General features: G+C 44.8%; 1 protein-coding gene across 7 annotated transcripts in view; it reads left to right on the forward strand.

Moving 5' to 3' along the window:
• DMD (dystrophin) overlaps nt 1–14,782 on the forward strand; it is a 1,342,375-nt gene that overhangs the window by 241,886 nt on the left and 1,085,707 nt on the right. For all 7 annotated transcript variants that reach the window (XM_087938163.1, XM_087938162.1, XM_087938165.1 and 4 more), the window contains exon 8: nt 3,968–4,146. In XM_087938163.1, coding sequence (XP_087794289.1) covers nt 3,968–4,146 — 179 coding nt within the window. The remainder of the gene's footprint in view (nt 1–3,967; nt 4,147–14,782) is intronic.

Here is a 14,782-nt window from a genome sequence, read left to right on the forward strand (position 1 = left end):
TTTCCTGGGCGGTGAACGAGTTTGTACGAGTAGGCCGCCAGGAATAAGGTCCACCTTGTCATCTTGGGTGACAAGACTTGGGGTGTTTGTTTGTCCCCCGACAGTAGCCCCAGAAGCGGCTTGTGGTCTGTGATGAGTTCGAATTTATGACCAAAAAGAAATTCGTGGATTTTTTTTACTGCAGCAACTGCAGCTAGGGTCTCTTTATCAATTTGGCTGTAATTACGCTCGGTTGGTGAAAAGGTTCTGGAAAAGAAGGCGATTGGTGCCTCGGAGCCGTTGGGGAGTCTGTGGCTTAAGACGGCCCCAATCCCGAAGGGGGATGCGTCTGCGGCTAAGACTAAAGGGAGGCGCTGGTCGAATCGTATTAGGACAGCGTCTGAGGTGAGCAGTGATTTGACTGCTTTAAAGGCATAATCCTCTTTGGGTCCCCAATGCCACGGTGTATTTTTGTCTAGAAGTCTGTGTAACGGTTCAGCTACTGACGCTTTGTGGGGTAGGAACGAAGCGTAGAAATTTAATAAGCCAAGGAAAGCCTGTAATTCAGACTTTGTGGAAGGCGTGGGTGCCTCGTGAATAGCTTTGACTTTAGATTCCACCGGGTGGATGCCAGAGGCGTCTATTCTATACCCAAGAAAGTCCACCTGTTTAGTGGCGATGGCACACTTCTCCCTTTTTAGTTTGAGGCCATGCTGCCTGAACTTGTCTAATACCGCTCTGACTCTTTGGAAAAGTTGGGGTCTGTCCCTGGCTGAGACCAATATGTCATCAAAATAAGGAACCACGCCAGGGAGGCCTTGAAGTATTCATTCCATTAATGACTGAAAAATGCCAGGGGCGACACTAACGCCAAATTGGAGACGCCTGCACCTGAATGCCCCTCTATGAGTGACAATAGTTTGTAAATCGGCCGTTTGACTGTCGACAGGAAACTGTTGATAAGCCTGTGACATATCCAATTTGGCGAAAATGGTGCCAGGCTCAAATGTGTGGAGTAAATGCTGTATTACCGGGATTGGGTAAGCGCTAACCTGTAGGTAGCGGTTAATTGTGGTCTTATAATCAGAACAAATTCTTAAACTGCCATCTTTCTTAAGGGGTGTGACAATTGGGGTCTCCCACTTAGCAAAATCCGTGGGCTCAATCACCCCCTGTTTGAGCAATTTGTCCAGTTCCGCGTCCAGTTTAGGGCGTAGTGCAAATGGTACTCTACGCGGTTTTAAACGGACGGGAACTGCTTGGGGGTCCACAGAAAAAGAAATGGGTGTGCCATTGTAACAATCTAATTCGTTGCTGAACACGTCAGCGTAATCTGCAAATAGGGAGTCAATATCGGAAGTTGAGACAGCATGGACTCCCGTTAAGCTAAGACCGAGATAGGGGAACCAATCCAACCCCAAAAGGCTAGGGAGGGCACCGTCAACAACCACTAAAGGCAGATGGCCTTTAAAGGATTTGAATTTAACGAGGAACTTGCCTTTTCCGAGTACTGGAATATTCTTTCCTTGATAGTCCCTCAAGGTAAGGCGGCTCTTCTGGAGTTAGCTCCTAGACAGGCTGGGCCAGATTTTCTTAAGTGTGTTCCACGAGATGATCGAGAGCGCTGACCCGGTATCGACTTCCATGAGACATGGTTTACCTTCTAAATGAATAGAAAGTGTGATTTTGTTAGGTGTTAGAAAAGTGTGATTAGCTTGGTAGCAAGTGTAACAGTTTTCTACTTGCCTTGGTGGCTCCGGGGGAGCGTAAGAAGACGAAGGCCTTTGTGGTGCCACGTGTGCTGCCGGGGAGGCCCTGGCGATGTGACCTTTCTTGCTGCAGTTGTTGCAGGTAGCGTTTCTGAACCTGCAAGACGTCCGGGCATGGGGACCCCCGCAGGACAGGCATAACAGGATGTGCTTAGGTGCGTTGCCATTCCCGTGCCTTGCCCCTACCTGTGGTTGCCTCAAGGGTTTGAGACGATGAACATCCGCGTGTTCAGTAGGGTCTTCTTCACTCACCGCTTCCTCGGAGTGGACAGTGGCAGAACTGGGTTTGGGGGTGGTCCCTTGGATTTCAGCGGCTGACTGGGTCGCTAGTTCTGCGGCCAAGGCTTCTTCAACCACTTGGGAGAGGTTGAGATCTTTTCTGGCCAGCAAACGCCTCTGCAGTCTTAAGTCTTTGATTCCACATACGAGTTGATCAAGTAACATGTCGTCCAGGTAATTTTTGAACTCGCAGTGGAGAGCTGCTGTCCTCAGGGCGGCCATGTATTGATTGATGGATTCCCCATCTGCTTGCTTCCTCATCCGGAAGGCAAAACGTCTCGCGATCTGCGAAGGTTTAGGGGAGTAATGATTAGAAAGTGTTTCCAGCAGCTCTGGCCATGGAACGTTCTTGATTTCTCGTGGAGCAAAGAGGGCTGTTGCGGTATCGAAGACTGCAGCCCCGCAGTAGCTGAGGAAATATGACTTTATTCGGTGTTCCGCTGCATCAGCCAGACCGATGGCATCAATATAGTGATTGAAGCGGTTTCTATAAGAGTCCCACTTCTCTTCATCCGGCTTAAAAGGCGGAAATGCTGGGTTAGCGTTCATATTGGTGCCTCAGTCTAGGGTAGACTGCTCCCTCTCTCTGGGTAAACGTGGCCCAATAGTGCTAACGTGAGCGCAGGCGGCTGTGGCTGCAGTGATTCACCTGGCTCAATGACTTCAGCTCTGTGCTTGTGAGCGTTAGAGGCTCTTGCTGTAACGCCGTGACTTATCAGCAATCTTTTCAAATCTCGCGCTCTCGGAGAGCGTTGGCGGATGCACTGACAGAGATTCAAATTTCGCGCTCTCTGGGCGCGTTGGCGGCTGTGGACACAGCACCGAGCTTTGCTTGAGTTTCGAATTCAAACGACAGCAGTTTGAATTTCACGCTCTTTTCTGAGCGGGGCGGCTGTAGCTTCAGCGCCTGACTTCACTCTCTCTCTGTAGCTTCCTGCGCGAGCGGCTACAGACGCTTCACTTTCACTTAGCTAACTAGCGAACTGACCGAGCTCTCTGCTTCGCGGCTGCGGTTCAGTTGCTTATTGTGACTTCAGCTCAATTGAATGCTTCTGGTTAGCCATCCCACCTTCGTCGCCAGTGTTAAAGTTCAAGAAATGAGAGGCTAGACCAGAGCATTAACAAGGAATGGCTTTATTCAACGGAATAAAGGGCTGTCGCGTCTGCATACTAACAAGCAGACATGCTCAACGAACAGCGGCTGGCTCGACCTAGCAGCCGGCTTTTATAGCCGGCTGTTGAAGGGAGCCAGCCAATGGGAGCTGTAAACGCCCCCGCAGTATGGACGGACTTGGTTGGGAACTTTGGTCAGTCCCAAGGACATAACACTAGGGGAAATGGAGTCTGGCTTCCCAGGATGCACTTATTTTGGGAGTGAGGGTTAATGGGTAGATGAGTCTTAAAGGTGTCATGTCAGCTTCCAAACAATATAGACTGGTGTTGGCCTTGGCCACTACAGTAAATAGGGCTAAAGAACAACAACGGTATATACACAAATTATATCTGGGGGCATGAAAAGGACCATAATAATAGATTTTACATTTTACAAATTCTTTAGTTCTGAAAAGTCATTCTTACATCAAGTTCAGAACAACATGGCTGCAAACCCTAGCTAGGGAAGAAAGGCAGGAAATGAGTATTCTTCTGTTTGCAAATGTCCCAGAAGCATCTGTGAACACATTGTTAAGCTCGGCCTTGGCATGATCCTTTATGGCTATTAAGTTTTTAGTTTACCATCAACTTAAATGAAAAAGCGTGTCACATTTTTCTTTTATGTATACAGAGGGTATTTGCACCAAGAGAAATTCCTTGTGTGTCCAATCACACTTGGCCAATAAAGAATTATATTCTATTAAATGAAAAATGAATTAGTTAGGAACCTCTTTCTATGAAGTCTTATAAACAGTGTAAATTTTTGTATGTTTAATGTGCATATGCAGATGTTGCAACAACTTATCCTGACAAGAAATCCATCTTGTTGTATGTGACATCACTTTTCCAAGTCCTGCCCCAGAAGGTTACTCTAGAAGCCATCCATGAAGTTGAAACATTGCCACGGGAAGTAACACATATTAGAGAACAACAAATCCAATTACATCCACAACTGTTTTCTCAACAGGTGAGTCGTATGTTTTTTTTCCTGTTATTTGAGACTAGTGAACAGTAAATTCCTGCAGAGTTATTTGTGTACTTGTCTTGTGTTTCTTTAAAAGGTAATGGTTTCAATTATGAAACCATGAAGCTACTGAACTGCTCTGTAGTTGTTATCAAAATCTGTCATTTAACAATTTACAAGGGTTATTACTGAAAATTAATTTGGGTAGAAATGTTAAGTATTGGGAACAGTTGGTGAAATTCTTATTATTTTTATCCAAGTCTTGATCACTTTTTCCCACAAGCTAAAATATTCCAGACCTATCATTTTTAAATTATAGTTCTTTTTCAACATGGAAAAGGTTGTCTTTCATTGATTTCAGATCTTATTTGCATGGTTTATATTTTAACTGCCATGCATGTTAAAAGTGCTGTTTTAAAAATGTAGATTTTTGTTATTTTTTGTTTCACGTGGTGTATATTAAGCTTCAATAATATGCACACAGTTTTTTTAAAAAAAAACTGAAACAGTAAGGTAAGGTCAGGATGCTTATTTTGAATTATTAAGACTTCACCAACCCAAAGTTTTCAGGATTATAATAATTTAATAAAAGCTACTTGATTTTTTAAAAATTGCTTAATGTTATTTCATTGTCATTTCATTTCATTCATTTTGCTTGTTTCATTTAACGATATGCATATATGAAAAAGCATGAATAATTGGAAACTAATCAGTAGATCGACTAGGGAAGTAATCATATATTAATTATTTAATATGTTCAGCTTATGTTTGTATAAATTACCATAATTTTTCATTTCCAACACAAAGAAATTTTCTTTTTAGCCAGATATAATAGCTGTCAGGTCCTATTGTGTGTTTCAGAGTAGCTTCTTTCTAGAATGTTACATTCTGATGATAACATGAACTTTAAAAATAGCAGAAGCTCAATAATTAAATAAAGATTCAAATCAAGCATCTCAGGACATATTGAGATTGAACATTAACATTTCATATGTAAAGTTTTTCTGGCAAAATATTTCTTAACTCTTCAAGCAAAACTCGCTACCAATGAATACTTCATTGCTATTTTATGGTCTTTCCATACTTAAAAGGGTCTTTTGTGAAAATAAAGTCTTTTCCAAGAACGGTCAGTTGTGGTCTCAGTCATTTAGAAGAGAATTCCCCAATCTTTTTGGTTTTGTGGATCAGTGTGGGAGAAGAAGGGATGGTTCCACACTTGTGCAAATGGAGCACACTGCTCATCCACTATTCACGCAAGTGGGGATATGCTCATCTGCCACTGTTCACACAAGTGGGGACATAAGCTCATCTGCCACTTCCATGGCCCAGTTCCAAACAGCTCAAGGCCCAGAGGTGGTCCGTGGCCCAAGGATTGGGAACTCCTGGTTTACAAACCTGGTTTAGAAAACTTTTAAGTAACTTACATTGCATATTATGAAGAGCTAGTATTTAAACAAAACTCACAACAAAATTAGCTAATCTTGTATTTCTTGTATTTAATTTGGTTTGTGATGATTTGCTACTTACAACCATCATGATCAGCTATCTCACTTAGTTTAACATTGTAGGTTGCATATATCCAGAAGTTATTTTGTTTTATGCTGTTATTAGGTCTTTTTAAAAATCAAACCCTAGAAAAGGCTGAAGAAGTTCCACTATCCTATCAGGATTTCTGCAAAATCATTTCCTACCCTTCATAAAAGTTTATAAAGGAAAATGTCATTGAAAGGAAGATCTCTTTTATTTTGTATGAATACTCATTCAGTTCAAATGGTAAAAGACAGATATAAGCACGTGAAATTCTTCCATTCTGACTTTGATAATATCTCTTTGTAATTGTTATTATTTTGATATAAACATATTCATAGACCATTTTTTGTTTTTGAAAATAGTCATGTTATCTCAGGTTTAGATTTCTATACTAATTCCCAAATAATTTCTTTCTTTGGATGGGCATGCCATTACAATAAATTTCGATCCTAGTGAGTCTAACCATTCTTATAATTATATTGAATGATGGGCCTCCTGACTGTTTTACACCTTTGCACTGAACATATTTACTGAACATATTTATTCAGAACCTTTCTGGGTTCATGTCCCTTTGCTTTAAGTGCATTTAATCACAGAGGCCTTTATTGATGATAGGCTTCATAGTAGGATAATTACAGGTAATTCAAATATTTTTTTTATCTATTTCTCATTAAACCTATAATGAAAGTATCTTTCTATTTGCTGTTTAATGCCTGAGCATTTCTAGAAGGAAGATGGCTGCTGACATTCTCTCTTGAAATATACTATATTTCATCCATTTTGTTACCCACATTCATCCTTGTATGACTGCTTTTCTTCCTAATTTCTTCTCCTTAGATCAAAGTCAGTGTAGCACAGGGCCCTATGTGCACCCCTTCACCTAAGCCTCGTTTCAAAAGCTATGCATACACACAAACTGCTTATGTCATGTCCTCTGACCAAAAAGGGATGATGTTCCCTCCGCAGGTCTGTCAATATTATTTTTTGTTGTGAATAACACTCTTCTTCTAATATGCCTGTGCTTGCTGTGGGAAATAAATGCATCCTTTTTGCTTATGTCCATTTTAATTTTCAGTGGTATTCTTCTTAGATCACCAGATGGGTGATCTTGGGCCAGTCATTTTCGCTCTCCCAAGAAAGAAAGCAAACTACTTCCAGAAAATCTTGCTAAGAAAACTACAGGCACTTGTCCAGGTAGTCTCCCAGAATCGGACACAAGTGGACTGGAAAAAAAAATCACAACATCACTAAAGCAAATTGTTCAATAACTGCAGGATAGCTCATATATTTCTGCATATATCTATCATTATTCATCTTCTGTAGTCTTTATTTTTGATTGTTAAAAACCTTTAATTAGTGACAGAAATCACAGCAGATCTGTTTTTCCTCTATTGTCTTACCCACAGCCATATTTACTCCTCTAGCTATATTAAATACTATTTCCTCTACCCATTATCAAGGCTAATATTTCCCCATTTTAGAGTAAATTTACATTATTCTATTTCTTTTTAATTGCATTTTAAAATAAATATTTCTGTATGATGTGTAGTATCCATCTTTTCTCCTGAATACCTTAAAAGCATAATTTGATAGGCACCAGGTACCTGCCTAGTTTCCTGAATGGACAATTTCATTCAATGGGGAAGGGAGATGTGAATCTGCCTGGAGATCTCTTTTCTGTGGTGTCCCTCAAGGATCTCCATTTCCTCCATTTCTTTTTAACATCTACATGAAATTGCTGAGGCAAATCATGCATTAGCATTAGGTTTCATATCATCAGTATGATGATTGTTAGCGTTCCAAGCAGTGGTGAGATTCAGCTAATTTGCACTGGTTCAATAGAACCAATAGCTAAATTTTTGTGGAGTTTGGTGAAACGGCTAAACTGAGGGGCAGGAAGCCCTGCCATACCCTGTCTCGCTCCATGTGCCCCAGTGAAAGGCAATGGCAGCTTGGCTGCTTCCCTTCCTTGCCCTCTCTGGTGCTGGAAGCCAACTGTCAGCCACACACCCAGTTGCCCATTCATTCCCCCCCGCCCCTCTGTGTGTGTGGGGTTTCACCTGGTGACACAGTCCACACAGGCCAGGAGCCACCCTGCCATCCTCCATGAGTTTGAGATGCTATTGAGGAAAGGTGCCAATGACTCCGCAGGCCTCTCCCTCTTCTCCACCACTGCCCAGATGCCTTCACTTCCCCAAGAAAAGTGGTCAAAGAAAGAGGATTCTATTGTGTTGAATGCCATAATTAAACCATAGCTTCTTAAGATGCCATCTCTGTTACTGGATAAAGTGCACAGTGCGGAAGCTCACTGAACTTGGACTGGGGTAGTAGGCCCATCCAGGGGGGTGCTTGTAATTCTGGCTGGGGGTGTGGGTGGCCAGGTTTGGTGCCCCGTGCATTGCCTCAGTGGGCTGTGGCGCAGTCCAGGGCTTGACTGAGCTGATGAAGCTGGTAGACAGCTAGCCACTTGAGCCACTGGAATGGAGGCTTTATCCCATCAGAGAGGGAACATCAAGGTTGGCTGGCTCAAGATAACCTACATTTTTTTATTCTTGAACAATGGATAATAGACCATTACTAGCAGTGTAAAATAAAATGCTTTTATTCCATTTTTAAAAAGTCTGCATACACAGGAAAAAATATTTTAAAAGAGATAAGTCTGCTACTAAATATATCTCTATATACCCTTATCAGTTCACAACTATTATGTGGAACCTACAATAAGGGAAATCAATAAGTTTCCAGATCAGTTTAAAGTAATCATACAAACTTGTTTTATGGAAGTTGCAAATTTACCTGGAATGTGTACATTTTTGCTACCTAAAATAGAAAAAGAAAAAATTGTATACAGATAGATAGATAGATAGATAGATGATAGATAGATAGATAGATAGATAGATAGATAGATAGATAGATAGATAGATAGATAGAATATATACATGCATGCAGAAATGAGCCGAATACATTAATTGCCATTAATTTATTTTTGTAATTCATTCTGCTTTTCAAAAAATGGATATCTGGCACCCTATTTTGCTATTGGAAATACAGTGTGTCCTTATGTTCTCCATCAGATGTCCATTCACTCTACCATCTGCACTTTCAAAAAAGAATGTGTCAACGGTTGATTTCACTTGGCCCTTAAGCTTTACATCAGTTGTGTTGAGAATTAAAACAAACTAAATTCTGCACCAGTCAATTTTATATCTTCTAAATATAAGATTTTGTTAAAAGAAATGTGTTATGTCCCTGGACCTTGAAGAAGTTCCCACCAAGGTCCGTTCGCGCTGCGGGGGCGGCTGCCCCTCCTCATTGGCTGGGTTTCCCCAGCAGCCTGCTATAAAAGCAGGCTGCTGGGTCCAGCCCTTGAGCTGTTCGCTGCGAGCCAGTTCCAGGCTGAGCAAGCACGTTCAGTCCTTGTAAATAAACCTTGTTGCACTAAGCCCTGGTTCAGCCTCTTATTTCCCATACTTAATACTGGCGACGAGGATGGGATCGCTACCAGAGGCAAGCTGCAACGCTGAATCACTAAAACGCTGATCCGCAGCCCAGAGAGAGAGCGATCAGCCAAAATAAGGGCAAACGCTGACCGCAACCCAGAGAGAGCGATCAGCCCGAAATGAGAACGAACGCTGAATCACTAAAACGCTGATCCGCAGCCCAGAGAGAGAGCGATCAGCCAAAATAGACAAACGCTGATCGCAACCCAGAGAGAAAGCGATCAGCAAACAAGCTAGTGAAAGTGAGAAGCGCCTGTAGCCGCTTGTTAGCATAAGCTACAGAGGAAGTGTAGCGCTGCGAGCCGCAGCCGCTCGTGCCGTTTAGGCGCGAAATTCAAACAGCTGTCAGCTGAAGCACATTCAAATGCAACACAGCGTTGTATTAGGAAATCGCTAACACCCACACAGGCGCGAATTTCAAAAGACGCTGCCAATGACCGTTGCAGTCTAAACACCTTCTGATCCCCAGAGAGAGAGAAGGGAATTGCGAAACTTCCCCAGAGCTGAAGTCACTTGCCTAGCACAGGCACTAAACCTCTACTGCTACCCCAGAGAGAGAGAGCACTTGCCTAGCACAGGCACTAAACCTCTACTGCTACCCAGAGAGAAAGCATTTTATCCAACAGGTTAACCAGTAGACCCACAACATGAACTCCAATCCAGCCTTCCCAGCGTTCAAGCCAGATGAGGAGAAGTGGGAATCATACAAGAATCGGTTTAATTATTACATCGATGCCATCGGATTGGCTGATGCAGGGGAACACCGAAAGAAAGCATATTTCCTGACCTACTGTGGAGCCATCGTCTTCGATACAGCCACAGCTCTTGTGGCTCCACGTGAGTTAAAGAATGTCCCCTGGACAGAACTGTTAGAAATCCTTACTAACCACTATTCTCCTAGACCTTCACAGATTGCCAGACGCTTCACCTTCAGAATGAGGAAGCAGGGGGACAAAGAGAGCATCAATCAGTACATGGCTGCTCTCAGGACTGCAGCACTCCATTGTGGGTTTGGCAGCTATCTTGATGACATGCTCCTAGACCAGCTGGTCTGCGGGGTCAGGACCTGCACCTACAAAGACGGCTGCTCGCCAAAAAGACCTTAACCTCGCTCAAGCCATCGAGGTAGCCCTGGCAGAGGAGATGGCATCTCATTCAGCCACCGAGATCCAAGGTCCTGTCACCAAGCAAACAGCAGTTCCCGTCCACTCAGAAGAGGTGGTCAACGAGGAAGACCCAAGTGACGAGGCCGACATTCACCGCCTCACAAACGCCAGGCGCCCGCAGGCAGGAACCAGACAAGATAACACCGGGCCATCCAAGCACATCACCCTGTGCCTTTCCTGTGGTGGACCTCACCTGAGGACCACATGCAAATTCAAAGGAGCCACTTGCAACAACTGCCATAAGAAGGGGCACATTGCAAGAGTATGCCAAGCCTCACACAACGCAGCACAAAGGGCATCTTCATTCGCACATGCCGGACCCAAAAGGCAAGTATTAAACTGCCGCACTAATCAAACTTGCTATTCTATTAGTAAAATCTCTCTTTCCGTCTTATTAGAAGGTAAACCTTGCAACATGGAGGTTGACACGGGGTCAGCGCTCTCCATTATTTCCTGGAACACCCTCAAGGAGCTTCAACCCAGCCTATCAAGAAGCCGACTCCAGAAGTGCCAGCTTAGCCTAAAGGACTACCAGGGAAGACCATTCCTGTAATCGGCAGAGGCAAGTTTTTGTTAATTTTAAAACCTTTAAGGGCCACCTACCTCTAGTGGTAGTGAGCGGCAACCTCCCTACACTTTTGGGACTTGATTGGTTTCCCCACCTCGGGTTAGGTCTAACAGGAGTCCATGCTACCTCAACCTCTGACACGGACTCCCTGTTTGCTGATTACTCAGACGTATTCAGTGATGAGTTAGGGTGTTATAATGGCACCCCTATCTCATTTTCAGTCGATCCCCAGGCAGTCCCAATTCGGTTAAAACCTCGCAGAGTTCCATTCGCCATTCGGCCTAAATTAGACCTTGAATTAGATAAATTATTAAAACAAGGGATCCTGGAGCCTACAGACTTCGCCAAATGGGAGACGCCCATCGTCACACCCTAAAAAAGATGGTAGCCTGAGAATTTGCTCAGACTACAAGACCACAATCAATAAATTCTTGCAAGTTAGCGCTTATCCAGTACCCGTCATTCAGCATTTATTACATACTTTTGAACCTGGCACTATCTTTGCCAAATTGGACATGTCTCAAGCATATCAACAGTTCCCTGTTGATGACCAAACGCAGAACTTCAGACCATTGTCACCCACAGGGTGCTTTCCGGTGCAAGCGTCTCCAGTTTGGCGTAAGTGTTGCCCCAGGCATTTTTCAATCCCTCATGGGGCGGATTTTACAGGGCCTTCCTGGAGTAGTACCCTACTTCGATGACATCTTAGTCTCGGCCAGGAACAGACCCCAACTCTTCCAGAGAGTTAGAGCAGTCCTGGAGAGGTTCAGGCAGCATGGCCTCAAGTTAAAAAAAGAAAAATGTGCCATTGCCACTAGACAGGTGGACTTTCTGGGTTATAAAATTGACGCCTCAGGCATTCACCCCTGGAGTCCAAGGTTAAGGCAATACACGAGGCACCCACTCCAACCTCCAAAGCAGAACTGCAGGCCTTTTTGGGGCTCTTGAACTTTTACGCGTCATTCCTGCCCCATAAAGCCTCTGTGGCAGAACCCCTCCACAGACTTCTGGATAAAAAACGGTTTGGCACTGGGGACACAAAGAAGACTCCGCTTTCCGCGCAGTCAAGTCGCTACTCACATCAGAGGCAGTGCTTATCCAGTTTGACCCCAACCTCCCATTAGTACTGGCACGCAGACGCATCTCCTTTCGGCATTGGGGCAGTTTTAAGTCACAGACTGCCCAACGGCTCCGAGGCCCCTATCGCTTTTTTTTCCAGGACGCTCTCTGCAACAGAGCGCAATTACAGTCAAATTGATAAAGAAGCCTTGGCAGCTGTTACAGCGGTGAAGAAATTTCACGAATTTCTCTTTGGCCACTTTTTCGAGCTAGTCACCGACCACAAACCGCTTTTAGGGTTACTAGCAGGTGACAAGCAGACCCCTCAAATTCTGTCCCCCAGAATGACCAGATGGACCCTTTTCCTAGCAGCATACTCGTATAGACTTGTGCACCGCCCGGGTAAAACATTGTCCCACGCAGACGCTCTTAGCCGCTGCCCCCTGCCTGACCCAGCTGAAGACCCTGCCCGGTCAACGCCATTTTGAAGTCACCCAACTGGACCTACCAATCACTGCCCTTGATATTGCCAATAAATCCAAAACGGACAAAACGATCGCCCAGGTACTGGACTGGGTGAGGAGGGGGTGGCCGGGCAGTGACATTGAAGCTAAATTCACGCCATTTAAGACCCGCTTACAGGAACTGTCGAGCTTACAGGGCTGCCTGCTATGGGGCACTCGGTGGTCATCCCGACATCTCTGCGTACCCGAGTGCTGGAGGCGTTGCACGAAGGCCACCCTGGCATCGTCAGAATGAAGGCGTTGGCGCGAAGCTACATTTGGTGGCCCGGCCTTGATGAGGACATCAACAAATGGGTAAGCTCCTGCCATCCCTGCCAGGTTTCCCGTCCATCCCCTCCAATTGCCACCCCCACCAAGTGGGAAAGTGCCAACGCACCCTGGTCCAGGATTCACATCGACCTCGCAGGCCCATTGCATGGCAAAATGTTCCTCGTGGTCGTAGACTCTTACTCAAAGTGGATTGATGTGGCACAACTATCCACGACCACTTCACAAGCAGTCATCAAGGCATTGACTCGCCTGTTCGTAACGCACGGTCTACCAGACTCCATTGTTTCCGACAATGGTCCCCAATTCGCGTCAACCGAATTCAGTCGTTTTACGGCCAACCTGGGCATTCGTCACATCTTCACGGCCCCCTTTCATCCTGCCAGTAATGGGCTAGCAGAGAGAGCTGTTAGGACCACTAAAGAAGCCCTGGCCAGGTTCAACAAGGATGACTGGCACCACAAACTATCCTGTTTCCTGTTAAGCCAGCATTCAACCCCTTGCACAGTAACCAACAAGTCCCGGCCGAGCTTCTGATGGGCAGACGCCTGCGAACTGTATTGGACAGGCTCCACCCACATTACTGCCCTGACTCTCCTCTCGCTTCCACATTGGGGAGTAGGCATTTTGTCTTGCAGGAACCCGTGTTCGCGAGAAACTTCGCTGGCGACCCATTGTGGATCCCAGGAGAAATCGTAGCCATCACAGGACCCAGATCATACCGGGTTAAGCTGGAAGATGGCCGGGTCTGGAGACGACATCTGGACCAGCTTCGGAGACGCCAGGGCACCCTTGTCAGCCGCGACTGGGGCACAGACCGGTGAGAGTCCGCTGCAACTTCCACACAGCGACATCGACTCCGATGACCTGCTAACGTCTCCAGCCGGACCAGAGAATCCAAATGATGACTGCGGCGACCTAGCGTCCAACCCATCCGAGCCAGATGGCGTGAGGACACTCCCAGCGTCCAGCCCTACTGACCCCGGACCTACTCCGACCGAGGGTGGTACTCGGGACTCATCATCGAGCCAACAGTCGCCAACGGACTCTGATCCACTGAACAGCACACCAGAGTTGCGCCGCTCTGGGCGTCAGCACAAGCCTCCCGTATACCTCAAGGACTATGCGTGTTCGCATCTGGGGGGAAGGGGTGTTATGTCCCTGGACCTTGAAGAAGTTCCCACCAAGGTCCGTTCGCGCTGCGGGGGCGGCTGCCCCTCCTCATTGGCTGGGTTTCCCCAGCAGCCTGCTATAAAAGCAGGCTGCTGGGTCCAGCCCTTGAGCTGTTCGCTGCGAGCCAGTTCCAGGCTGAGCAAGCACGTTCAGTCCTTGTAAATAAACCTTGTTGCACTAAGCCCTGGTTCAGCCTCTTATTTCCCATACTTAATAAAATGTGTTTCTGGTTTGGACACCTGTAACTAAAATTCTCTGTATAGATCTTTTGAATGGGAAGGAAGAAAAGAACTTTTTTTTCCTTTTGCAAGGAAAATGTTTGGCCTAGTGTGTCATAGGCTTTTTCCCTTCATGAGGTAAATGTAGGATTCCCCTAATTATTTAAAAATAAAATATGCAGAAAATAAAGTCAACCTTCCTTACTAAATTTCTCTCTCTCTCTCTCTCTCTCTCTCTCACACACACACACACACACACACACACACACACTCATAAAAATGTTCAATATAGCATTTTTTGTCTTGTGCAAAAATTTTTGATGTAAATAAAACAAAAAAAAGATGATGAAGCTCCACATTCCTAATAAAAAGCAGAGAAGTGTCCCTGCCATAAATTGTTAGTTTTGTATCTGCCATTCATTAGGAAGCATGGAAGCAGAGACAGATATATTAAGTGCAAGGAAAAAAATACTGCTGTTGCCTTTAAAAGACAAGCATGATTCTGGTATAACAATAATAATGTAGAAATGTCATTGTTTAAAAATCCTAGTTTATTTGATCTCTAATTTAATTCTTGGTAAAGATAATGTTATAGGTTATACCGAAATGTAAAAAAAATGGAGGAATTATTTTA

This window comes from Pseudonaja textilis, chromosome 8, assembly GCF_049901715.1.
Source record: "Pseudonaja textilis isolate UNSWEBS1 chromosome 8, rPseTex1.2, whole genome shotgun sequence".
In the NCBI taxonomy this organism is placed as follows: Eukaryota; Metazoa; Chordata; class Lepidosauria; order Squamata; family Elapidae; genus Pseudonaja; species Pseudonaja textilis.